A 27,450-nucleotide genomic window follows, 5' to 3' on the forward strand; every position below is an offset into this window, starting at 1 on the left:
TGGCTAATACTTTCTTTTATAAGAGCTCCAGCCATCATGGTGTCTCTTCACAGCAATAGAATACTGAATCGGACACTGTTTTAAAATGAACATTAATTAAATCGTGTCTTCCTTTATTGATCAAGCCAATGTGTACCTAAAATGTCTTCCTGCAAAACAGTTTCTACTTTCTCTTGAATTAATGTCTCTGTTTGACTTTCCGTTGTTTTCCTGGGTTATAGATTGGCCTGGGATGGGAGCACCGATGGAGAGAGTGAGGAATAAAATGCAGTTCATTTTAAGTTTTCTTTATATCCACATATTTATACTATCCACAGCAATATCATTGGCAAACAAGGGAAGATCTGAATTCACAGGGTTTTGGGTTTTTTTTTTTTTTTGTAAGTAAAACCTACATATTCCTAGGCAGAACTTCAGGTCAGCTTTCTGGATATTGACAAATGACAAAATCAAGTCTTGTGAGTTGTGTCAGTTCACTGGTCAGGTTCACTGAGTCCTCACTGTGGGTCCAGTCTTGTTTCACATGTTTCAGACTGAGATATAAAAGAAATAGATCAAGATCCCTTTCTAATAGAGTTAACAATTTAAAAGGAGATGGACAGTCAAAAGTACAACACATGCTCTCTTAGAAGACAGAAAGTACCATGGGGGAAAAGTAGATCAGAACAAAGAGTCAGATGCTGGAGTGAGAAAGGGCAAACTGACCTTTAATCTAAGTCTTGAATGAAGTGAGCAAGCCAAAATTTTAGGCAAAGCCTTGAGATAAGAGAGATGAAAAAATGTGTTGTGAGCAAAGAGAAGAAAAGTATCATTCACCATGTTCATTTCTGCGTAGTGACTAGATAGTCTATGTCCAATGAGTAAGTACTGAGATAAAATAAATCATAAGGGCATAAAAGCAGTTTGCGAATGGAGATATGTGACTTTGGGAAGCATTATCATATACTTTGTTTTAACATGAGGCGTGAATGACCAACCAAGCAAGGGTAGATAAGTGGAAGAAGACACAACAGTGAGTTGAACCAGAGAAGAAAGGACCAATGGAGAGGTTATTCCTCCTACACCCATCTGAAATGTGTTTCTTCAAGTTGAGCAGAAAAGGGTAAAGATAAAGGAAGGATTGGAAGCGGATGTACTTAGAAGGTATGTTGTGTTGTTCCTTTATAAAATGGACTGATAGAAGGAACATGAATATGGATGTGAAAATAATATCCTACGAAGTCATCAAATTTAGAATTTACTCACTATATTTTTACTGTTGAGCATTCTATAAATTTATTATTTTTTTAATTTATACAGGTATACAAAAAATATAATTGCATCTACTCACTCTTTCTTCCTCCAGTTACTCCACATCTTCCCAACATGCCCCTTTCCCAATTTCATTTCTTTTCATCTGTTTCTGATAGTCTACTGTCTTAGTTAGAGCTTCTATTGCTGTGAAGAGACACTGTCACCACAACAATTCTTATAAAGGATAACTTGTAAGTGGCTGGCTTACAGTTCAGAGGTTTAGTCCATTATCATCGTGGTGGGGAGTATGGCAGCATTTAGGCAGACATGGTACTGGAGCGGTAGCCAAGAGTTCTACACTCTGATTTGAAGATAGCAGGGATAGAGTTACACTGGGCCTGACTTGAGAGCATCTGAAACCTCAAAGCCCACCCCTAAAACACACTTCCTCCAACAAGGCCACATCTACCCTCAAGGCCACACCTCCTAGTAGTGTCACCCCTGCGAGACTATTGGAACCAATTCCAAATAGTCACATCTACTAAACTCCAGCTAGTGCTGCTCATATGTGTATGGATATGGGAAACCTAAAAGTGGCCACATTCTCAGAGAAGAATGATTCCCCCTATCTATCAATTCCCAATTGCTCCTCAGCAAAGGAAGGAGCCTGGAGATCATCTATATCAGAATTTGAACAGATAATTACAGTTGCTGTGAGTTCATGAAACTGCTCACCTTTTCTATGTTGTATGGTACATAGACAAATTAACATAGAAACACTAATAAGATTCTCTAACTCAAGATTAAGGGCTTTGTATGTAAAATCTTCTGCACTCAATATATTTATATGTAGAGCTGCTGAGATACCAGCCCATTGGGGCGTGGTCTCTCTCTTTAAAAAAGCAGCCACTTCCCTCCTCTCTCTCTCTTTGCTTCCTGATGCATTTTCGGGGACTAGACTCCTTCCTGATTGCACAGAGGGCTGTTGTCTGGGACGGTGATCTGTAAGTTTTTCCCCCTTTAAATAAATACCACCCTATTAATCATAATTCCAAACTGGTGTGGGATTGTTTGTGACTTACGCCTTCATAGAACTTCTAGAAGATTCTCAACATGTATTTGTCAAATTATTAATATATAACCTTTGCTCTTTATTGAGAATTTTTTTTATGTGGAAGCTGTACTTTTGTTTAATGAGGACTCTAAGAACTTTTTTCAATACTTTACCAAGAGACATATGTACATACTGCCTCAACACCAGTTTATTGAGACAGATTGCACATTTTCTCCATAATTACTTCTCAGAACTCCTTGGCAGGTAGACACAGTGGATGTGAAATTTCTATTTATCTTAATTCTGGTTGGCTAGCTATTGCAGTTAATGACACAGCCACTGAGAGTATGACTACGTTTAAAGATAAGATGAATTGTTTCTTTTTTACCCAGATCTCTGCTCAAAACCACAGCTTCAATCTATACTTATTTGGGAATGCTCTGAAAATCTGACATTGTTTCAGTGAGAGTTTTTTTAATGGTTCTTGAAGGAGCAGAGCCTAAGAAACCTGTTTCATCCTTCAAAAGCTAGCCTTGTTGCTTACCAGGATAAGAGGAGATGGCGTTGATGTGGGCTGCCCTGATGACACCCACACGGGTCCCCCGGTTATTCTTCATGCACATGCAGATGCATATAGCAATTCCTGCAATGACCCCCATGATGAACACGATTCCAAACACGATACCGGCAATTGCAGTGCCCCTAGGAAGGAAAACAAAAGCACGTTGGCCTCAATAGTCTGAAAGGCATTGCACCTTAAATATAGCTCATTGCTCTAAGTTAAGTGTTTCTTCACTTTTGTGCTTAAGGGAACGTGTTTTATTTATTTATTAAGAGAAATCTTTAAATTAATTATACAATTGGTCTCTTGTATTCAATAGGTAAGAAAAATTGAAAACCTATAGGAAAGCTCTGTATGGTACCCTGGATGTCAATCTGCAGAAGAATGAAAATAGATTCAAATGTATCACCATGCACAAAACTCAAGTCCAAATGGATTAAAGACCTCAATATCAGTCCGAACACACTGAACCTGATAGAAGAGAAAGTGGGAAGTACTCTACAACACATGGGCACAGGAGACCACTTCCTACGTATAACCCCAGCGGCACAAACATTAAGGGCCTCATTGAATAAATGGGACCTCCTGAGACTGAGAAGCTTCTGTAAAGCAAAGGACATTGTCACTAAGACAAAAAGGCAACCCACTGACTGGGAGAAGATCTTCACCAACCCCGCAACTGACAAGGGTCTGATCTCCAAAATATATAAAGAACTCAAGAAACTAGACTGCAAAAGGCTAATCAACCCAACTATAAAATGGGGCACTGAGCTGAACAGAGAATTCTCAACAGATGAAGTTCAAATGGCCAAAGACACTTAAGGTCATGCTCAACTTCCTTAGTGATCAGGGAAATGCAAATCAAGACAACTTTAAGATACCATCTTATACCTGTCAGAATGGCTAAAATAAAAAACAAAAATGATAGCCTTTGCTGGAGAGGTTGTGGAGAAAGAGGTACCCTCATCTATTGCTGGTGGGAATGCAAACTTGTGCAACCACTCTGGAAAGCAGTGTGGCAGTTTCTCAGGAAATTCGGGATCAAACTACCCCTGGACCCAGCAATACCACTCTTGGGAATATACCCAAGAGATGCCCTATCATACAACAAAAGTATATGCTCAACTATGTTCATAGCAGCATTGTTTGTAATAGCCAGAACCTGGAAACAACCTAGATGCCCTTCAATGGAAGAATGGATGAAGAAAGTATGGAATTTATACATATTAGAGTACTACTCAGCAGTAAAAAACAATGACTTCTTGAATTTTGCATGCAAATGGATGGAAATAGAAAACACTATCCTGAGTGAGGTAAGCCAGACCCAAAAAGAAGAACATGGGATGTACTCACTCATATTTGGTTTCTAGCCATAAATAAAGGACATTGAGCCTATATTTAGTGATCCTAGAGAAGCTAAATAAGAAGGAGAACCCAAAGAAAAACATATAGGCATCCTTCTGAATATTAACCTTCATCAGGCGATGAAAGGAGACAGAGACCCACATTGGAGCACCAGACAGAAATCTCAAGGTCCAAATCAGGAGCAGAAGGAGAGAGAGCACGAGCAAGGAACTCAGGACCACGAGGGGTGCACCCACACACTGAGACAATGGGAATGTTCTATGGGGAACTCACCAAGGCCAGCTGGCCTGGGTCTGAAAAGGCCTGGGATAAAACCGGACTTGCTGAACATAGCGGACAATGAGGACTACTGAGAACTCAAGAACAATGGCAATGGGTTTTTGATCCTACTGCATGTACTGGCTTTGTGGGAGCCTAGGCAGTTTGGATGCTCACCTTACTAGACCTGGATGGAGGTGGGTGGTCCTTGGACTTCCCACAGGGCAGGGAACACTGATTGCTCTTTGCGCTGATGAGGGAGGGGGACTTGACTGGGGGAGGGGGAGGGAAATGGGAGGCAGTGGCGGGGAAGAGACAGAAATCTTTAATAGATAAATAAATTAATTAAAAAAATGGAAAGAGATAACTCTCAGTCTCCTGGAGGCAGGATCACTATTTTTGGACTGAGATCCAGGTAAAAGCCAGGGACTAGTTGCTTTGCTTTTCTGATCTTCAAGTTGAACTCCAATATCTGTTTCTCAGTTTTTATTAATCATGCTAAAGATGGCAAAAAATAAGTATATAATAAGCTAGGATAATATTTGTTTCAATGAAAAACCTTAAATTCAACTTAAAATTTATTCTTTATTAAAATGCTTCATAGAATAAAGGGGACTTTTTCCTCGTAAAACAAAGAAAACTGAATGTAACAGCTGTGCTCTTGCACAAATAAAAACAGACATTGATCCAGTTATATCTCTATGAAAATGTAACTGTTTTTTGATTATTATAATATAAAGCATATTACAGGTATACCAAACAATCCTACAGGTCAGGCAGTTATAGAAAGGTTAAATCAAACTATAAAGGACATGTTCAACACACAAAAAGGGATGGAAAATTACCCCAGAATTAGATTGCATAACGATTTATTAACCTTGAATTTTCCTAACATTAATGAGAGAGAAACAAAGGCAGCAGAGAGATGTAGGATAATAGAAAAGACTTCTGAATTAAATCAGCTGGTGTATTTCAAGGATGTATTGACCTCAGATAGAAACCAGAAGATGTGCTACATTGGGGAAGGGGTTTTGTTCTTGTTTTCACAGGAGAAGAAAAACTATGGATCCCATCAAAATTAATAAAGATTCCATTTGAAAAGAAGAACCACTTTAGACAGAGAAATAACCGTTCATCCAGAGAAGCAACAATTGTATGGGTGATAATGAAATCTCAGAAGAGTTAGGGCAGGCTTTTGTTCTTGTCTTTGCATGAAAATATACATCTTCAAAAAGCCAAGATACCTTGGACTTTGGATGTCTAAAGAGGAAAGATAACTATTCAGAAAGGATCACTGAACAAAGAGAAATGTGACTTTTGAGGACAGGTCATCTGCAACTTAAAATTTCATAGTACATTCTCTGTCCCCATATATATGTATATATCCCAGTAGAAATATAAACTCACTTAGAAAATCAAAGCTGGCTTTGAAGTTGGACAATGGCTATCCTTCTCCAAATTTAAGCATGTTGTTAAAAGAAAAATTCAGAGTTTCTTTTTCATGTTACAAGTCATTAATATGGGACAGAAAGAAGAAAGATCTCAAGAAAAATTTTACTTTTATCCATACCTATTTTGTCTACATCATATCTTTCATTGAATATATGTCTATGTGAATAATCTTTAAGGGTTTTTTTTTTTTTACAATGAACAGTAGATTTTCCTGCAGTAATCTTTGAAGTTTCCAGGAAGAAGATGGGGCCCCACAAGAACTCCACCTGGTTGATATGATGTCATGATGCTGATAGTGCTACTTTAAGACTGGTTTTGGGCACCAGCTGCTCAAGATGGTTCCAACTTGGTTAAACTGAAATGGTGCACCTTTTATTTTCATTTGTTTTAAAACATCATTTTCAGCCTCTTTCCTTACCTCTGAGTGTACTGATGCCATCTGTATCCTTTAAAACTTTCTATACTCCTTGTGTTTTATCCGCCCTGTCTGAATTCCTTTCTTTTCATTGTACAATTTGATGACTCTCATGTTTAGTGTTCCACTCAATGTCTGGTCATCTATGAGTCCTCCCTGCTTTATTTTGGATGTGGCTAAGGTCTGTTACCCAAAGGCACATGTGTTGGGAGCTTGCTCACCAATGTGGATTGTGAGGAAGTAAAAGGATGAGCCCGATGGGAGGAGGTCAGGTCTTTGAGAGTTTTCAGGATTTCCCTCACTCTCCTTGTTCCCTCTTACCTGTGTTCTCACCATGATTCCATCACTAATGTGATAGACACAGCTAGATGGGGTCTTGCTAGAGGTGGAGTCATGCTGTTTAGACTTTGGGATTTGAAAACTGTGAGATAAACAAGCTCGTTTCCTTCTTTCTTTATAAAAGCACGGGTATTTTGTTATAGAAATGAAGTGCAGACTAATGAACCCTTCTTTCAAAACTTACCTCTCTGAGGAGTAGAAGGGGGATGTGGGGGGGGGGTAGGTTGAAGGAATTGGAGGAAAGGAGGGAGTGGAAACTGGAATTGGTATGTAAAAGGAAAAATATGGTTTGTTTTCTTAAAAAAAAACAAAATAAAAAAAGAGGTTCTGAATAGCCACTCGTAACCTTAGTGAGCAAGGCCGAAAGGCAGAATTTGATAAATGAAACTTGTAAGGTCAGTTTTCATATTTCTTTTTCTTGATGAGTTTCTTGTCCTCAGGAAAAGCAGATTTTTTTTTCCAGTTTTGTTCTTGAAGAACATGAATCTAACTGGAAATTCCCTAAAGCTTGGACTTTTGGATGGAGAGGTATTGAATTTTCACAGGCCCTCATATGTTTGCTCCAGGCACACAATCTTGTTCTGTCATGACTGCTGCCTTTTACCTTTAAAACCATGGCTTCTGAAGCCAGACTACCCTCTAACTGCAGCTTGGACAACTCAAACAAATTGCACATCCTCTCTTCACCTCAGTTTTGTTGTTCTTGAAATGACAGTAGGCTTGGTGCTTATCAGCCTCTCCTGCCAGATTTCTTGTTCTGGATTTGTGTTCATGACTCATTTGCTGGATAAATAGATTCCTACTGCCAGGGCACTGTGCACATCTATCCCACATCTTCTATGATTAGCTCATAACCTCCACCCAAAAGCAAGGTATCTTACAAGCTAGAAAGATTGGAATGGTGAAAAGGACAATATGTGTGTGGCATATTGTATGACGGTCCCTGAGGCAACCTTGTAGTCTGCAAACATTCGTGTTTCTACAGTGGAGGTTGGATGTTAATATGCACACATTGCCCAGAGACCACTAGGAAACCTTGGGTTGCTTCAAAGCCTCTTCTTGCACCAATCGACCCTTCCATGCACTTCTGAAATCCTTAAATGTTCTAAAAAGTGAAAACAAAGAGTCTGAACTGATGTTACCTAGAAGACATTTCATCTCCAAGACTCTTACCCAACTCACTTAAGAAACAGAACCCCACCGAGGAATCCAAAGCACTCTTATTTACAGGAATTTTTATTTTGTTTTTTGAATCACAGAGGTTGAACAGGTGGCAAATTTGGAAGTGTTTCTATAAGCAGTTAAAGAAAAGCTGAGTCTAATAGTTTCACCGCAAAGAGAAAGACTTGTAGGCAGAGGTAATATGATGAAAAAAATGAAAAGTTATCAGGAAATCTCCTTTGTATCATAATTTTCAGTTTTTGATAAGATGAAATTGAAGGACTTAATTCATGTCCCTGAAATAATCAATGGCTCAATTATTTAAGCAAAGAGTTTCCAAATCAAACTGGACCCAATTTATGTTCATTATTCCTCTTCTCTGAAACAGAAAAAAGTGGGACATAAAGTGCATTTTGTTCCTCTGTTGACAGTTCTGGTGATGGCGTATCCCCCTAAGGTCATGTGGGTTGCAGCAGTGTGCTAAATGAGGTTGCTAGATTTTTCTGGATTAAATCTTAATTCTGGTGTCCTTGATCCTTTGCTGCCCAATAGCAATTGTAAATTAGTGCCTAATACACTCTAAGTATAGAATTTATAGCACCATTTATCAATTAAAAGAAAGAATAAACATTGCAATCTTTGGTATTTAAATAACTCGGTCAGAAAAGAGAAAAAAAAGTTTAGCATGATTATTTCTTGAAAAAACTTTTAGGAATTTTTTTTTTGAAAGAATGCTTTGCAAGATGAGCACATTTCTTCTCCCTTCATGTTTTTTTTGCTACAAGCCGCAACATTATACAGTAATTGCTCAGCCATATTTTCACAAGCAACTTATCATAACCAAGGGATCTGATAAAGACTAAACCAAAAAGTAAGGCTTTTTGGCGTTATTGCTTTGTGAATAAAGTGGTTGTCCTTTGCTGTAGATTTTTTGCTGTAGCTAACTCCCTTTCTGTTATGTATTTGGGAATTATTTCTCACAGTTCAGAACTGTTTAGTGAAAAGGGTTTTCCACTACCGTGCCTTGTTCCTCTCTCCTAGGTAAGCACAGAGATCTGCCTTCCTGTAATTATCTTTATCAGCAGGCATTTGGGTCCAGGCATAAAGCATCCCATTTAAGATATCCACAGATCTCCAAGGACATACAATTACTACCTGCCCAAGCTGCTGCTCTGGTTTTACCCCATAACATCTACGATCAGAACAGTTGATAACAGCATAGGCCAGAACTGATAATTTAGAGGCCTGAATCTCTTCTCTTAGAGCAATAAGTCTGACTGCAGACCTAGGTCCATAGAAATTACAGTTTCCAGTGTATGTGCTTTCTGATCAAGAGCCAGAAGCTTCCCCTAGATTGCCTAGTTACCTCACAGCCTTGACGCTTACTGGGAAAAGTACATGACCGAAGTACATTGATATGTTTATACGAAAATGTCATAATGAAATCCACTATTTCATGTGCTAATTACGTAGGTCAATTAGAATACACATATACACCCTCCTAAACAAAAAAGATTCAGAGAGCTTCTAGATTGGTATATACACTGAGGTACTGGGACAGGGGTATGTCATGAATGAGCATTGTTACAGGTCCCCAGACCTTAGCACAACTGACTCCATGATAGACACATCATTCAGGCCTTGGAATCCAACGCATAGGCAGCACCACCTGCCAAATCAGAAGAAAGACCTAAGCCATCAAAGTTCATTGTTCAGGGAAAGTCCCTAAACATATGGACTTTGCTTTTTGGCTTCCATCGTTATGATTCTGTCTAACTGTTCTTGCTAACTGGGATGTATCAGACCAGGATGTGAACTTTGTACTTAAAAGTTCACCCTAAAAAGGGCTGGGGACTGCACCAGGGTCCTGAACACCCAATATAATTGCTGGCTAACTAATAAAGATTTTCTATTGACTTGAACCCATGTCTGAGTGGTCTTCTCTGTAGGACACGTAACAGGAATGAAGCTCTGAAAGTGCCAACACCCCTTCCCAACACTTTATGCATCTTACATCTGGTTCTTTCTGACAATAGCCAATAACAATAGCAAATACCAATAACAGCAAGTATGGGTTTTCTTGAGTCCTGCAAGGCATTCCTACAAATGCTCAAGACTCATTGTGAAGAAGTAGGAAAGCTTTGTAGCCAAGGCACAAGGAAGTGCTGATAACCTGGCGACTGGATATTTGCATCTGGCATCTGAGGGGAAGAAAAGCTTACGGGACTAAGTCCCTACCTGGAGGAATCTGAAGCTAATTCCAGTTAGTTAAGATGACAATGGAATGGCATTGTAGGAAAGCAAACTGAGCTTGGTGGCACGTGTCTATCTCAACATCCGGACTGGAGACTGAGATAGGAAGGTGAAACTTCAAGGCCTTCCTGTGCCACATAGTGAGTTAAGACAGCCTGAGTGACCTAGTGAGACTTGCTGTCCAAATGAAACTTAAAAATAAGACTGATCTTAGCAAGCTCAGCAAAGCAATTTCTCAGTATGGAGGAGGCCTGGGTTCAGTCCCCAGTACTGCACGTGCGTGGGTGTGTGGATGCATGAGTGTGTGTGTATGAAAGAGACATAGAAAATATACACTTCTTTCTTTGCCTTGTTGAAAACAAAACAAGCAGCAACAACAAAACGCAACAACCCTAGAACAAAATTATTGACTAAAAGTTTGTAACAAAGTGACATTTTCAAATAGAATCTGATAATACGTTACTGTGATAATATTTACAATTCACTTTTCCTAAGCTCAGCTTTGCCACAGCAATTTAGTACAGCCATCTTGACACTATTTTCCTATTAAGTGATATTTATGTAAAATAGTAAATATGAAAAAAATTGTGTAGTATTTTCTTTCCTCTCTGACATGAGTCAATTTGTAAATACATATTATATTACAATATAATACAATATTTATGAGTTTTCTGTGTAGTGATTTAATGGTATCAATCACAACAAGGCAGGAGGGTAAAGAGAAGCCTCAGAAAACCAAAGGCCCTCATGAAAATATTAAGAATCAGAAAAAAAAAATTCTGTTAGGAAAAATCTTTCATATAGACATAAGATTTTCTAAGAACTGTTGTGAGAAATTTCTCCAGGAGTGGGAGTGTGTGTGTGTGCATGTGTGGGTGAGTGTGTGTATGTGGGGGGGGGACTAGGCAAATCTGCCTCATTTCTTCCTAAGTCTTCTTGACAAAACACAGAATAATTACATCAAAGTTCACTGGGAGGAGTAATAAGTTTATAGAATTTATTTATAGAGAAATGGGTGAGGTGTTATAGTCAGGAACATGGGAGACCTTAAAGGAGCCACACTGGAGGGTCTAAATCCAGCATGGATGATGGCTCTCCCATGGTTGGGTAGATAGAGCCCCTTCCCTAGTTCTTCCCAGCTTTTCACTTCTGGCCCTTCCCCGAGACCGCATACAATTAGGGCAGAGTTGCCTTCCACTGGTTGGACAGAGGGCTGTATATTTGGATAAGGTTCCAAGACCCTGCCATCCTTTCCTTCTTTGAGAAATAGACAAGAATCAGTAAGTCTTACTGCAATAATCCTTTGCAAGTGAACGCAGCTGAACTTGGCAGCAGTATAGCTGGAGGATATGCCTGCATAACAATAGCAATAGACAGGGTTTTTAAGAGTGGGCTTGCTGGTTAAAAAAAAAAAAAACACCAATTTTCACAAGAGTAAATTTATAATGAGTTCATTTTTTATCATAACAAATTAAATGTGAGTCAAATTGTTTAGTCCTTTTGCATGGAAAATTAAAGGGCCCAACTTATTTATGATAATCGATACATGATGTGACAGAAGAATGCAGAAAATCATATTTCAACAAAGGAAAAAGTAAGACATATACATAAAGAATGAAATGTGGCAAAATTACCCAATGCAATATTCCAATTACCCAATAGTCTGGGGGTTTTGAGCAATGGATTAAAGTAGCACTCTTCAAAGCCAAAATTTTAGCAAAACATTTCACTAATTTATAATAAGGTATACAATTTAATAAATTTTCAGCTTGCTTAACTTAGAAGGAATAAATGTATTTTTCTATGATATTTTACTAGATAATCACATTGTTGTAAGACTAGAAAGACAATTGTCTGGAGTCAAAACTCAGCAGTTGAGAGCACTGGCTGCTCTCGCAGAGGCCCCAGGTTCTTTCCCCCACACCCCAACGTGTCTGCAATTCTAATGCCAAGGAATCCATAGCCTTTTCTGGTCTCCATATGTACCTTCACACACGTTAAGTCATGTCAGAGAGGAAGGAAAACATTATTCAATTTTTTCATATTTACTATTTTGCATAAATATCACTTAATAAGAAAACAGTGTCAAGATATCTGTACTAAATTGCTGTGGCAAAGCTGAGCTTAGTAAATCCTCATAGGACACACAGAGGAGCACAAGTCAATGGATAACAGTTTCCAGTTCTTTCGTAACTTCCAATAAAGACTGCAGGCCCTCCAAACTGCTTTGTTTTTCTCATCTCTATAGCTAGCTTCATATACACATAAACACCATGTTGGAAGCCTATGATGTCAAGTGTATGGTCATTATTATTCTATAAAGAAACTATAGGTGAAGATTAGAATCACTAATATACATGACTTCACCAATGTTACTACTCTGTGAATAACAGAGGTAAGTTACTATAAATTCCCTAGGAGAAAAGTGCTACATGAAATCATGAAAATGATTCACAAAAGAGAAAAAAAAGAAAAAGAATAATTGTCTTGGCCTATTTGGATTTCATAGGGATTTTTTTTTTAATGTTTTCACTGGTTGCAGGGTGGAAAATTTCAAATCCACTTGCACATTGACTGTCCTCTCCCAGACAGGGCAGCAGCTGGCTTTCGTGGCCTACAGCTGAAGGGTCTCCAAGGTCTCCAAGACTGGCTTCCTGAAAGAACTGAAAGAGTAGGTGACAGATCTCGATGGGATAATGAGTCGAGGAGCCTTGGCTGGAGTTTACTTACATGGTTCTGCTGACAGCCTGAATATACATTCAAACCTGGCCACTCTCCCAAACAACTGTGATGCTCTCCCTGGACCCTGTCTGTGCCTAGACAAACCTGTGATTGATCACTGTCTACTGAGGTTGTCTCCTGTCTATGGGGTGCCGGGATCTGACACTTATCCTTTGGATGCCACTCGTATGAGCTGGAGGCTGCCCAGACCTGGCAGCTGCTGCCTTGTCACACTTCTCTCCTGGCCTTGCTCACAGGCTCACCTGTGCCAGCCTGCTGTGATGAATTGGAGCCGTCATCTTTGGCTCCTTCCTAGGACCTAGCCTCATTCTCATCAAAGTCATTCATAAGCAATCCACTCTACCCAGGCCGCTGTTTCATTTGCTCTCAGTATAGATGATTATATCTATGTTCAAATTGTTCCTGGGTTTATATCTTACTATTATCTACTTGCAAAAAATTTCCATTTTTATTTTGCTCATTTCAATAGGAATCAGTTGCAGGGAAGGAATGTGATTAGCTAGCTGGGAACAATCTCTAGATCACTACTCATAGCCAAGGCCGGGATTATTTGGAATGACCCAGCTTGCCTTACTTGCCTTCCTCAAGCCTGTCGTTTGTAACCACAGAAGAAAAATGTAAATGACATCAAGGTGGTGTGGAAGCAGAAATAAGTGGTTGGCTAACAAAGACATATATGTTCATATACGTAGTTGGATTTTCTTTGGACTGCCAGCTCCCAAAATGACACAGAGACTTTTTATTAATTATGAAATCTTGGCCTTAGCTTAAGCTTGTTTCAAACTAGCTCTTATAACTGAAATTAATCCATTTATATTATGTATGTTTTGCCATGAGGCTGGTCACCTCTCCTCTGTACTCTCTATCCAACTTCCTCTGTGTCTCGCTGGTGAAATCTGCACCTCCTTGATTATTCCCCCAAGTTCCCCTCTCTTCCCTGTAGTCCTGCCTATCCACTCCTGCCTACCTATTGTGAATTGAACACTTTATTAAGCCAATCATGTGTCTTAGCAGACACTCACCTTCACAGTGTAATAAAACGATTATCCCACAACACATATACATTGTAGATTTGTATAGTTGGTAATACCAAAATTCCGGGCTGGCTTTTGGGTGGGAAGATTAGGGAACTCTTCAATGATGTCATAAAGGATTTGAGACAGGAAAGGATGGGAAATCGGGTGAGAGGTCCAGGTATGGATTGGTGTTATCGTGGATAGTAGATAACACGAAGAAAATCTAGTAAAAAGAATTGTACAGTGATCTTGGGAAAGAACACAGAAGATTCAGCTTGACAGTGGTCCAGGGAAGAGGCTGAGGATGTGGGAGTGGAACAGCAGAAAATCCAGTGAGGGTTGTCTTTGACTCATCAAATCAAACTCCCAGAAACCTATTGCAACCATCTGCTACATTAAGGCACTCAAAGCTTTTGAATAACCCTAGTATGTAAAGGTTACTAAGCCTGGAGGTAACATAAATATTATTGTGAAAAGTCAGATTTTAAAATGCTCCTGTATGGCTATATATGACTATAAGGTTTTAGGATGAATTTAGTCTATCAGATCTTTTATAACTCCCCCAAAATTGCTCTATAGAAGGGGTTCTATGACCATTTACAGGAAACACAAGAAGGGTCAGACTAGTGGTCAGACCAGAAGGGATGCTAGGGCACAAACTTGTCCATCTTTTTGCTTAATAGCTGGAAAATAGCATATTTTCTAAAGGTGAATGTATATTTAGAAGACACATCTATTTTTAACTGTATTCAGTAGAACTGTAAGATAACAGGCACATACCAATAAGAACTTTGCTTCAGTCTCTAATCAATGACCTGGCAAATGACCTTTGTGTGCTTAAACTTCTGTGAATCATAAATTAAAAATTAGTCTTTGAGTTATTCTTATATAACATCATGCAGTCTGATCTTGCTACTCAGATTTTTGTTCAGTTAGAATCTAATTATTTGGGGTTCCCTCAAGCTCCTCAGCACTCTGACTAATTAACAGAAATTCTACTTTAGTAACATGGTTGCTGCAGGTCAGCAAAGGAAAACAAAGTAGATAGAAAAATCTTACCCTAATGAGCACTAAAATAGAAAAAAAGATTGGAATTGGATTAAATTTCAGTGTGATGATTAATTATGGAGCAATAGGAACAAAGTTCAATTCACATTACTAGTTGTAAATCAAACTGTATTTATTCACATAATTCTTTGGCAATATGTCCATTTCTGAGAGGGAAATATACCTCTTTCCAATAATTCTTATCTCACTTATACTCAAAGAAAGAAACAATCTTTGCCTGTGGAGATGTGATAATCATATAGAAAGCAATAAATATTTCATATGAATAATTATAATTGTATGTTGTCATTGCCTATCTAGTGCTTTAATCTTTCTCTCTCTATGTCTCTCTCCCTATCTCAGTCTCTCTCTCCGTCTCTCCCCACCCCCCAGTCTCAGCATGTAGCCCAGATTGGCATCAAATTAAGACTGCTCTGGCATCTGCTTCTTAAGTTCTGGAAGTATAGGTAGATGGCCCTATGCATGTCACCAAGATGGCTCCTAAAATAATAATGCTTATCTTAGAAAGATAGAGTTTTATCTCAAAGATATTAGAAAAAACCCAAAGCCTACACTATGATGGCAGATATTGTATATGACTTCTTTTAATTTTAGATAATTAAAGAGCCAAGATATCAATTAGCCCTATTTTCTCTTTCCACAATGTATATATGTATTGAAATATCATTGTAAACACATACATTAACTATTTTTCTCATTTGCCAATTAAAATACATTGAAAGATTAAAAAAAGAAATGGAGTACTCTTTCCTTAAAAGCGGAACATTTCCTTTGGTGGACGTACACAGAGATATTGATTCTGACATTTCTGCTGCATTAAATTGACTGAATGTGGTTTCAAACTGGGTCCTGTTGTGTCATTGATATCACACATTTTATTTGGTTTGAAATTTCAAGAAGCAGCTAAATTTGGTGAGTCATCCCTATATACTTTCCTCAGAGTAGTGAAGACCCCATCTTTTCATATAATCATGTGTTACAAGTATTTTTCTGTTGATATTAGGGTGGCCTAGAAGATAATACATTTGACCTCCACCAGAAAAGATGCACCATTACACAGCAGTTATATCTGATATCTGAGATAATAAGGTATTTAAAACCTTTTAATTTAAATAAGACATAAAATGTGAGTTATTTAAGGAAGAAAACTAAGGAACTAAGAGCCGATAGAAGCACAAAAGGATGCAAGGCTGTTTTAAGAGCACAGAGTTCAACATGGTAGATGTTCTTTCTGTCTTCAATGGTAGGAAGGCAATTGACTAATGGCTGAGCGTACATAGAAATCAGTCCATGGTCAAGGGGCTTAGAGCCATAGTTGAGTGGGTGATAACAGAAGAGGTTAGGTGCCAGTGGTCAACTTGTGTTTCTGAAGGATGAAGGTTGCAAACAGAAGTAAAAATAAATTTCAGGAGCAAGAATGGAGATAAGGACACCTGCTGGGATGTTGCTAAGTGACTGGGGTGAGGGAAGATAATGGCTAGTATAGTGGTTCAGTGAGGAGAGGGGGTCCCTACAAAGGTTACATCAAAGTCCTAATCCTCAGATCCTGGGAATGCTGTGGTGTTTGGAAACAACCATTGGCAGATGCAGTTCATTTAAGGATTTTGAGGTATTGTGATCATTTTGGGCAATCTGAGTAGGGACCGAGTCCAGTGGCAACTGTTGTCATAAGGACAAACAAGGAGGATGTGACAAACAAAAAAGAAGGCAGCATGATCATGATGGACTAAGTGCTGGGACATTGCTGGGACAAGTCTCAGCACAGGCAGAGGGATAACATTGACACTGAAATCTGGACATCTACACTAGAGATGGCTAGGGAGTTGGGGTCCTGTTTGACATCCGTTTCTGGTCTCCAGACCTTCAGGAAACACATTTCTGACGTTTTAAATTAGAAAGGTTTCTTTAAGGTCATTTCCCATGTCTGCTGCACGTTGGTGGTCTTATAGTAAGGCAAGGGAATCCGCAGGAGGAAGGAGGCAATTCAGGTAAGTAGGGATTCTGAGCAAGCCCAGCAGAGCAGGACCCAGCCGTATGATAAATGAATAGCTAGAAGCCAGTTTGAGCAGGCATGCAGGCAGCTACATTTGTGAAAATCTGCTGGGTCAGAATGCTCCTATTTGAAGATCAGCAAGTGGATCAGACTAGCTAGAGGAAGATAATGTTTTTGAGTAATAGAAAGCAAAACTAGAAAGGGAATAAAATTAAAGAGAACTCAGTATTTGCTTGGGAGAGTAAGAGTTCATAGCAGTGTAGTGACTCTACCATAGAATAGGCAGAATTTATACCCTGTTCAAATGGAGGGCAGTCAGCTTGGGTGGCTATAACTAAAATTACATACAAGGCTTAAACAGGAGATATTTATTTCTTACAGTTCTGGAGGCTGATGTGGGATTCATCTCTGTATGCTGTGAATATGTTTTATTACCATTGGTTAATAAAGAAGCTGCTTTGGGCAGAATAGAGCTAGGCAGGAATTACAAGCAGAGATAGGGGAGAAAAGTAGGTGGAGTCAAAGAGATGCCATATAGTTGCCCAAGGAGACAGACGCTGCCAGAACCTTCCCAGTAAACCATGAGTCTTGTGGTAAAATACAAAATAATAGGAGTGGGTTAATTTAAGATGTAAGAGCTAGCTAGGAATATGGCAGAGTCATTGGCCAAGCAGTGTTGCAATTAATATAGTTTCTGTGTGATTATATCAGATCTGGGCAGCCAGGAAATGAAGAAGCAGCCTCTGTCTACAGGAGGCCAGAAAGTTCAAGGTGAGAATGTCTGCTTGCAGATGGCTGCTTTCCTTCTGTCTTCGCATGCCAGAGAAAGGAATCTCTGATGTGTCTGCTGCTTCCTATGTTCATTCATTTCATCATAGGCTTCTACCTTTCTATTCTCATTTAAGTCCATTGAAGACTTCAGCTTTCTAGTACCACCGTAATGCCACCATGTTGCAAGCTGCACTCTAATGGAGAAGCAAATAATCATTTCATGATGAAGAATTTGATGACCCGTGGTCCACATGTTGATTACACAGCAGTATCATGTGGGACAGATTCTAACATACCCTCCTGAAAGAGTAATAGGACCACTCCAGGGGAGTTGGTTTATATATATGATGAAGACCAGCAGGTGACACACAGATAAAGGGAGGGTTATCACTTGGAGGTGTCTACAAGTTCATGTTCTCAGGAAAGGAGAGGCTCTGCAGTGAGACACAGCTATAAAAGGGGCACAGCAGGCACAGAAAGCATGCAGCAGTGCTGAGCTGCTGCAGCCTTGTGTGGTTCTCTACTCCTCTTCTCTTCTGCACCCTGCCCCAAGCTCTCATAGTGCTAAGACAGCTATAGAGTTATCTGCATCTCTCTTCCAAAACATGTGGCCCACCAACTGTTGGCTTTGGGTGGCAGGTACAGAGAAGCTTCACTTGATATCTGGAATGTTTGCTGACATCGTAGATGAAATACTTAAATTCATTTTTTTTTTTGTTGGAGTCTGTTTGCCTTGCTGGTAAGCCACAGACACATGGCACTACACAGATTAATATAAATGGGTAAATTAAGATGTAAGAGCTAGCCAATAAGAAGACAGAGCTAATAGGCCAAACAGTGATTTAATTAATACAGTTTCTATGTGGTTATTTTGAGTCTGGGGAGCTGGGAACAAACATGCAGGCTCCAACAACATCTTTTGAGTACTGGTATCTTGAGACTTATAAGACCTAAGGGTTAAGTGTGAGCCAAAAACTCATAGGTTCTGCTACATGTGAACCAGCAGATGGGGAAAACTTCCAGGGAACAGCAGTGCAGTAGCTGTGACGTGCTCCTCCAATAAGCTACATGCTTCTTCTATGTGTCTTGGCACTGAGAGCACAGGACAGACATTTCCTCCTAAGAGATGCTAGTGGGGGAAACCCTTGTTTAGAAGATAACCAACAAGGTGGCAAAGGTTCCTGCTGAATGTTTGCTTTCCTCTTCCTTGGTGCTGGATGCAGCCTGTGAGGTCAATCTCATCTCCTGACGGTGAGAGGATGTTTTACACAGAACTTTGGAAAGCATCACATGTGGATTCCGTTTGCTTTCCTGGGTCAAGGGAAAAGTCTGGAGCAAGGTCCATGTAATAACCCGGGCTGGAGAGGAGGAATTGAAATTCTTCTCCATCATTTGGCCACATGCTATCTTTTCCCTCACCTCACACTTAGCTATCTCAGCATCATGTTCTTCACCTGTGTACAGAGGAGATAACGAATCCCCGTTTCATCTCTTGTTATCTTGATGGAAGGATCCTTACAGTCAGAGTAAATAAAATTCTGACCACTATGTACCTTTCTAAAGGATTATAAAAATTAACAACAGTCTGCTCAAGACATACTGAGAGAGGCGAGGATGACGGTGAGGGGGAGGGAGGAATGGATAGTATTAATAAGTGTCAAGGGATATGCATGTTTTAAAGATTGTGGAAAAAACCAAACTGCAGAGGACTTTGGTTTGTTTAGCCTAATATCACAGTGATTCATGGCAGAACTGAATTTGTACAACAATAACCAAAACACAAGAGCAGTCACAAGGCATGGCAATCCAAGACATTAGTAGTGAATTACTCTTTGCATCCTGAACAAGTAATCAGATTTTACATCACAGCATTGGTCTGTATACTCAGACCAAGATGAAATCCCGCAGCATGCCTGGGAAATTTGGAATTATCTGCATAGGAAAGCAAAAATGGAAGGCAGGTATCCAGAAGCAGCATCATGACAAGACTACAGGGACACGCTGGTGCTCTGGATTCAAAGCATACCATAGGAAGAGTTAACATTTATCCATCAAATTGATTATGGCCTTGTTTATAATAATATAAAAGGGAATGAAATGAAGATACATATGAAACTTTCCTAGAAAGATATCTTAGTGGTATGTGGAATGCAGAACAAACTAGGCAAGTAGAGTAAGCAATATTTACCTTGGCTAAATTTATAGAGCAATACTGCAATAAAATAATAAGAATGTGTTATTTGTGAATCTTAGACAGTGTTAAAGGAAACAAAAAGTTACCAGGTTACTACTATACACTAATTATTTCAGTCTATAACCTCCCTGAAAAACATAAAGTACTCTGCCCTTCAAGTTTCTCTAGGTCTCTGCCTTCACAAGGGTAAGATGTAAATCCATGCTTCCTCTTTCCTTCTCCTTCTCCTCCTTCCTGTGGAAGACTTAGTCTTTTGTGTACATACAAAAGACATCCATGTCAATCCATGAATTAATCCCGAGTGTGGTTTGTGTTTCCCATTGTTTGCAGGTTGCAATATCCAAGTGCGCTGTAATGGACACTACAGAGAAGTCATTTCTTCCTCACAACCACGTGGAACAGGTGGAAATTCTACCATTGTTGAGTATTTTTAGGATGATTCTTTTCTTTTTACTCCTTATTCACATATGGCATTTTATTTTTTCTAAGATATTTATAACCTGACTGATAGAGATAGTCTGAAGATATTTGTTGCAGTTAAAAAAAACCCATCTATTTAATAATTAACTCTGAGGTAAGTGGGCCAAGGAAAATGAAAGTGGACAGAACTGTGGGAAGTTTAATGTTATTTGCTTCTCTTGTTTTCAGAAGGCTCGGGTTTACAGCCTCATTTGATTCCCTACAGATACAAAGCCACTCACTGTGACAACAGCCCTAATTTCAGTGTAGCAATTTAACACTATGAAGGGTACTTTGAGATTCTATTATAAGAAGCAATTTGTGAAGAATCCCTTTTTCTAGAGCATTTGAAATCTGGTCCTGAGGACCCACTCTTAAATATTTAACCACTTCTCTCAATATGCAAAAAAATTAGTAAAACTATTTTATAATTAAATTAAATCAAACTTTTACTTGAAAAAATATTAAATATTATATAACTTTGATAAAAGGTAAAATGCTATTAAAATAGCTATAAATATAATCTACTTTAAGAAATTATTTGAAACTCAAAATCTTTCATTTAAATTTTTTTAAAGTCATACACACATATGCACACAGAGGTATATATTATATATATAATATTTTTTCTTCCTCTTCCAAATTTACTATCTCTCATCTTATTTCTGTTCTCAGCATGATTTGTCTGGAAACTCTGTTGCCAGGAGACTGCTGCTGAAGACCATTCACTGCTGCTTCCTCTTTGAGATTTAAGATTTCCAATGAGGAGTCACAAAAATTATTGGTTTACTTATGAGCATGTAACTGTATTTTAAAAGATAGAATAAAATATTTGTCTAGATATTAGTGATTAATAAATCATATGTAACAATAAAGTAGAAGATGTAAGAAGAAAGAACTTTTTAAAAATTTCTATTGCATCAGAGAGAGAGATAGAAAGCGAAGGAGGAAGGTAAAAACAAAATCTCCATCTTGCTTATGAGACAATCCTCCTGTTCCTTGTTACTTACTTTTCCTGACTTTCCACACTACTCTGTAGATCTCTACTTTCTCTGGTTCTGCTCTGTTATTTGCTCAGTACCATCCTCTTCAGTTCATAGGAATTTTGAAACTTCCAATTCCATGAACGGGAACAAAAACAGCCATGGGTATGGACAGCAATCGAGGAAACAAAATGCAGTTATAAGAATTGCATACTGCATGGCTTTCTAGAATCTTATATTGGAATAGAATCCAAGAAACCAGGCCACCCACATGTCATCCAGATAACTCACAGTATTATGAGAAAATGCAATGAAAATAATCCTGCCATCTAGAAACTCTCTGAATTTCAACCCAACTCAGGAATGAAATCAGAGGGAAAACAGGACCTCTCATTTCCAAACTTTTATGGTCTTGATGTATTTATTTTGATTCTGTGGACTTTCAGTTTCATATAGTGTTCATGGTTTCCAAAGTACACGGAAATGTTCAAAACTAAAATTTACTTCAAAAACTATAGCCCTATGTAAATAAAGAACAGTTAAAAGCCTATACTGCAAATGAAAATAAGCTTCAACATAAGAATTCAGAGATGCCAGGGGATGTTACTTCCCCGGGAACTAAAGACGAAGTTCTGATGATCTCAGTTCTGTGTGTCACAGTGCAGTCACGCACCGGCTGTGTGACCTCACCAACCTTCAAGGTTTCTTTGAGTGTAAGGAAAAGGCACATTCTTGATGTTCTTCATTTTGGAGGGTAGTGCGAGAATCAAATGAGAGTATGTGTGAATTCGGCATGCGGAGAGTATCACAGAGGCTTGCTCTACCTTGGCTACGACTGTCAGCATTACATTTGGGTTAATTGAGCTGCTAAGACAGTTTGTTCAGGGCATCATGGGGCCCAGATAGTCACAAACTTCTGCTCAGAAAACGAAAGGAAGTCACTGTCTAAATAACACCATCTAAAGAGGATTAATCCTCCTTGAGGATGTAGGTAAATAGGAAAAATTTAACAAAATTTATAGCTCATTTTGTAGGCATGAGGGAGAAGGCCACCTCTTCCTTCTTGGAGATGGATAAAATCAAGGTTCTGCCTCTCTAAACTCTCCATGTCCTATTTTTTTTTTAACATGATCAAGCTTCTATCATCCTGACAATTTTAATATTAGTTGCTATTATTCTCCTATTGATTTTAATAGTACCTAAATATTAAATAAGTTGTTTGATAAATGTGGATGTGAGTGTGTGCCTATGGAACAGTTATCATACCCATTCAGTTTGTTGTCCCCCCAGTGTCTATTCCCAAAAGGGTATCACCTCTGTTCAATATTTTGGGGTTTATATTCTGTCTGTCAATAAAAGGACCTCGTGGTACTCAAAGCCACTGTTTTCATCCATGGCTAACTTTTAGCCCTCATCTACTAATTTTCCTTTATTTACATCCTAGATCACCTTGGCTCCATGCTCAAGTCATCCTCTTTCCATTATTCTCCTAATTCTAGTTCATCTACACGATGCTATTTTTTGACAAATAGAATCTTTTCTGAACAATTAGTTTCTGAGGTTTGGTGTCACCACATGTTTTTATTTATGAAATTTATGAATAGTAGTTTAGCAATATTATGGATTGTAAAGCAACTTGCCCAAAGGCTTAGAAAGGACTGGGAGAAAATAGCTTCTAAGTAGACTTGAAGGCAAACTGTAGGGGCAACTACACTCTCAAACTCAGCCTTTCTAATGAAGGCCTGGTTCCAGTCTGGGATTAAAATCATCATGCAACCTGCTTAGTTAACAGGATGCTGCTGTCCATGATTCCATATCAAGGCATCCAGTGCCCTGGCTTTTACTCTGGAGATCTGACCCACATGCTTATGTTGTAAATTTTTCCATTCTAGGAAAGAGAAACCACTTTAATTAAAAAGTTGCATGGACTCCCGTTGGGTTCTTTATTCAGTGTAGTTGTGTGCCCATTTGGTAAATAACCCTGGTCCCTCACTTGGCTACTTGCTTACATTTGCTTGATAAATAAACACGGCCCTTTTTTTAAAAAGAGTGGATCAGGGTTTGTAACTGATCACAGAGAAATATTGCATTCTTTATCACAGAATTAGCAAGCTTTGAGCTTAGAATTTTTTTCTATGCACTGCCAGAAAAGGTAGAGAATAATATAACACTAAAGACTGGGGAGAAAAAGCCACAGTGTCTCTGAAAAACGCTCTGCCTACAGGTTGCATCTAGCTCCACTTGAGTGTGCTTCGGGGTTCCTTTTACTTTCATCTTTCAGATTCACAGTGAATCTTGATACATGAGACATATGTCTCAATTCCTTTCAGTACCAACCATGTGAAAACAGATGACTCAACCACCACTATAAAAGCATGTTATGGCAGTAGTCAACCTTATGCTGACTAGAGGGAGGCTTCAAGTTGATGAGGCAAAACCCAGCACTGTCCCATCCCAAGACATATGCTACCCTGTAATAAGAAACACGGGGCTAAATATAAATACCAAACAATGCTGCATTGCTGCAGTTAGGCATCTTAGGTATCTTTATGTGCACCACTTGATCATTGCTTCTGGGATAGCTCCCTCAAGAGAAATCATTCCTTACACAAATTTTATTACCAAGGGGATAATTTTTCCTAACCATTTTCTCCTTTATAGTCAAAGAACCACACAGTATGATAAAGTGAAGCCAGCCATAGAAGAATTGCTGTTTAATAATAACCACTGCAGACCAATCAGAATTTTAAAGATAAATTATTCCTGGGCATCAAAATGTCAATGGACAACAAAATGCTCAAAAATAAACAAATAAACAACAAACAAAACATCAATAAATTTCTACATTGTAAAAGACCAACTTTGATATTAAAATTCCATTTACTTTTAAGTTATCCAATAAATGACTGAAATAAATGCCCATTTTCCTTAAGGCAGTATATCCCAACCCGATGCCCCTTTCTGTCTCTTGAGATCATTATTGTGTGTTTAAATACACTTACCACGTTCTCTTAGATATGTCCACACTCAGCAACGGGAGTAGCTTTGTATTTAGAGTTCAACAGTGATTGAGCACCTACTATTTGCCTTCGCTTCAGTGGTTTGACTTTCAAAGAGTTGTCTTATGGTGCTGAGGCCAGTAAGTTCAAAGTCACCTCTGATCTAAAGAGTACTGAAGCTGAGGCCAAGGGAGACTTCCCAAATGTTTTCACATATAAACAGAAGCTGAAAGCAGTAGGAAACTGTGAGATAGACAAGGTGTGAAACTCTTCCATTGAAGGGCATGGTTTTTGTAAAGTCACAGATGTGTGAAATAGCTTATGGCATTAGGAAAACAAATGACATTATATGGCTGTGGCAGCCAGTGCAATCTAGAAGCGACAAAGGATGAGCTAAAAATGCATCCAGGAATTTGATCATGAGGGAGTCTTTAAGCCCAACGAGGAGGGAGGGAGGATGGCATAAGTCAGTTTAATTTTGTAGAGATACTGTGTGTAACAGGGTGGAGTGAGATAAAGAGGCCAGAGCAGCTCCCCGGGAGCAATTTCCTCAATTCACATGCCAGTAAGCAAGAGCTAACAGTGAGGCTGTAGGTTGTAGGAGAGGGGGATTGGAGAGACATGTAGGAGAAAAAAAAAAAAACTTCTAGTAATGCCTGGAGCTTCTGATTGAGGAAGTCTAGGGAATTTTCCAGACCAGGAAGAGCCATACAATGCTCATAAATCCCAGGGTTCTTTGAGTATCCATCTAGATGTACGACAGTAAACCCTGAAATCAATACTTCTCTGTCATAACCTAGGACATGCCAAGTGATTGCTTTGTATGTTATGGAATTACATTTTCTGATTATCTTTGTAATTTATGAGAGATAATACTCTTGCAAGGATCTCTTTGACAGCTGTTTGGCAAATATTTCAAATGAGGAAACTGCAACTGAAGTTATAGGGAACTTAGAAGCCTTGTTGTCATCACTATGATGTACATTGTGAACTTTCAGCTAGAATTACTCCTAGGTCAAGTGTCACAGGATGAAATGGCAGCATTACATTGCCATAGTAACTAATGCAAGTAACTGTTCAGTATCATAAAAAAAACTTTTGCTCTTAAATTTTTTGTAGGTTTTTTTTGCATTTTAGATTTTCTTTGTTCATTATTTTTGTTTCAAAGAGAGAAAGAAAAAGAACACAAAGTTGGGTAAATGGAGAGGTGAGGAGTATTGGGGAGGGTTTTGGAGAGGGTAAACATGATCAAAATACATTGAATGAGAAGGGTTTTTTTTTCTAATAAAAATACCCTCTGGGGAAAGCAGCTAAATTCATGTAAGTTACTACATTTTATTTTATTTTTCATTGGCTTACAATTTAACTCATAATAAGGGCTGAAGTTCTGACAGTTGCTTGAAATAACCCCTGTGATGTGCCTCACTACTTACCTCTTTCACCCTAAGCCATGTCTGCAATGTAGACACACAGTCAGATCAAGAGAGCTGACATGGCCATCTATTCGGTTATATTACCTCTCTGGATTAAGAACATCCAGAACCTCTGCACAAGCTGTGTGGACGTTTATAGTTTATTATTGACACCTATTCTTGTCCTACTGTGCTGCACAAGACGAAAAGTGTCTTTCTGCTTTAAGGTTATGCCTCTGTACTGGGCCACATTATTTTTATTTCCTTCCTAATACCCTTCCCAGGCTTTAATAATTAATATTTTACTTTCTACTTCTTAGAGATGAACTTATGAGTCTCTACACCTACATGAGAACATGTAACATTTGACTGTTTTGTGCCTGGTTTATTTTAGGTAATATGTCCTCCAGTTTCACTCATGTTGTTGCAAATGTAGAAATTTATTCTTTCTGGATGAATAATATTCAACATTGCACACATGTCATATTTTCTTTATCCATGCTCCTATTCTTGAAAACCTAGGTTGATCCCACATGTTGTCAATTGTGAGTTGCACACGTATTTCATTGCCTTACAATATCTACCTTCTAGGAGATTTCTGAATCATTTCAAAATCTTGTTTTTCAGGGAGAGGGCTCAATTATTAAACTGTCTGCTCTCCAAGTGCAAGAAACTGAATTTGGATCCCTCGAACCAATGCAAAGAAAGCTGTGTATGCCTGGGTGTGCCTGCCACCCCAGCTTTGGGGGAAGTAGAGATAGGCAGATTGCTGGAGCTCATTGGCCATCCAGAGAAGCCCGGGGTATGAACTTTGGTCTTTGTGAGCGACCTTGGCTCAAAAACTAAAGGTGGAGAGCAATCTTGGAAAAATGTGCAATGTAGACCTTGGACCTCCACATATATGAACTTGCTGCACATACATACACAGATGCAACCCATCACAGAGCTTGTAAGCAGAATTTCCAACTGTAGGCTGACATTCAAATTCAAGTACACAGAGAAAGCTCCTTAATACACAGGAGAAATATGTTCAGATAAGATAAAACAAATTGTGTTTTCATTTTACATCAAGACTGATAAAGTTAGCTTACAATTAGGACCATAGGGAATGTTACTCTTTTCAGATGTGAGGGTTATTTCAACAGTGAAATAAGTTCATGAATTGACATTAGCTTGATTTGTTTTATGAATTGACATTAACCATTTTGTATTTGTGAATTGACATTAGCTTGTTTTGTACTTATGGAGCACAGAAAGATTAATTAAAGAATATAAAACTACACATTTAGAGACTATGAGGGGACTTTTCTCCACGTGGCCTCTGACTCTCAATACACTCAATTCTGGAAGTGTGTGTGTGAGCTCTGTGTGGGGATCCCCATCCTGAATAGAAGTGTACAATGTACTTCACCAACTGCTCTTGATTCCTGACTACTTAGCACAGAGTGTGATGATGACCACATGGCAGGTATTTGAAAATTCTTATTATGTTGTATTGAAAGATATATCAACATTGTTTAATGGTATTATTTTTATAGACCTGGATGATTAATGGATGCATTTCTTGCTAAATATCAAAGTAAATTAATTTAAACTCTTGTAGGTCTTCCCAAGGTGGTTGTTAATGAAAAATGGCTAATATCAATAACAGCAGTAACGATATTCAGTTAGCCATGTTCGGAAAAGTAAAGAGAAAAAAGGAAGAAACCAGTCTCTTATGT

At 38.6% G+C, this 27,450-nt stretch overlaps 1 protein-coding gene across 1 annotated transcript in view; it reads right to left on the reverse strand.

Moving 5' to 3' along the window:
* The window catches only part of Cyyr1 (cysteine and tyrosine rich 1), a 100,883-nt gene that overhangs the window by 16,923 nt on the left and 56,510 nt on the right, over positions 1-27,450 (reverse strand). The window contains exon 3 of the mRNA XM_005345297.3: positions 2,832-2,989. Coding sequence (XP_005345354.1) covers positions 2,832-2,989 — 158 coding nt within the window. The remainder of the gene's footprint in view (positions 1-2,831; positions 2,990-27,450) is intronic.

Source organism: Microtus ochrogaster, chromosome 2 (genome assembly GCF_000317375.1).
Source record: "Microtus ochrogaster isolate Prairie Vole_2 chromosome 2, MicOch1.0, whole genome shotgun sequence".
Lineage (NCBI taxonomy): Eukaryota > Metazoa > Chordata > Mammalia > Rodentia > Cricetidae > Microtus > Microtus ochrogaster.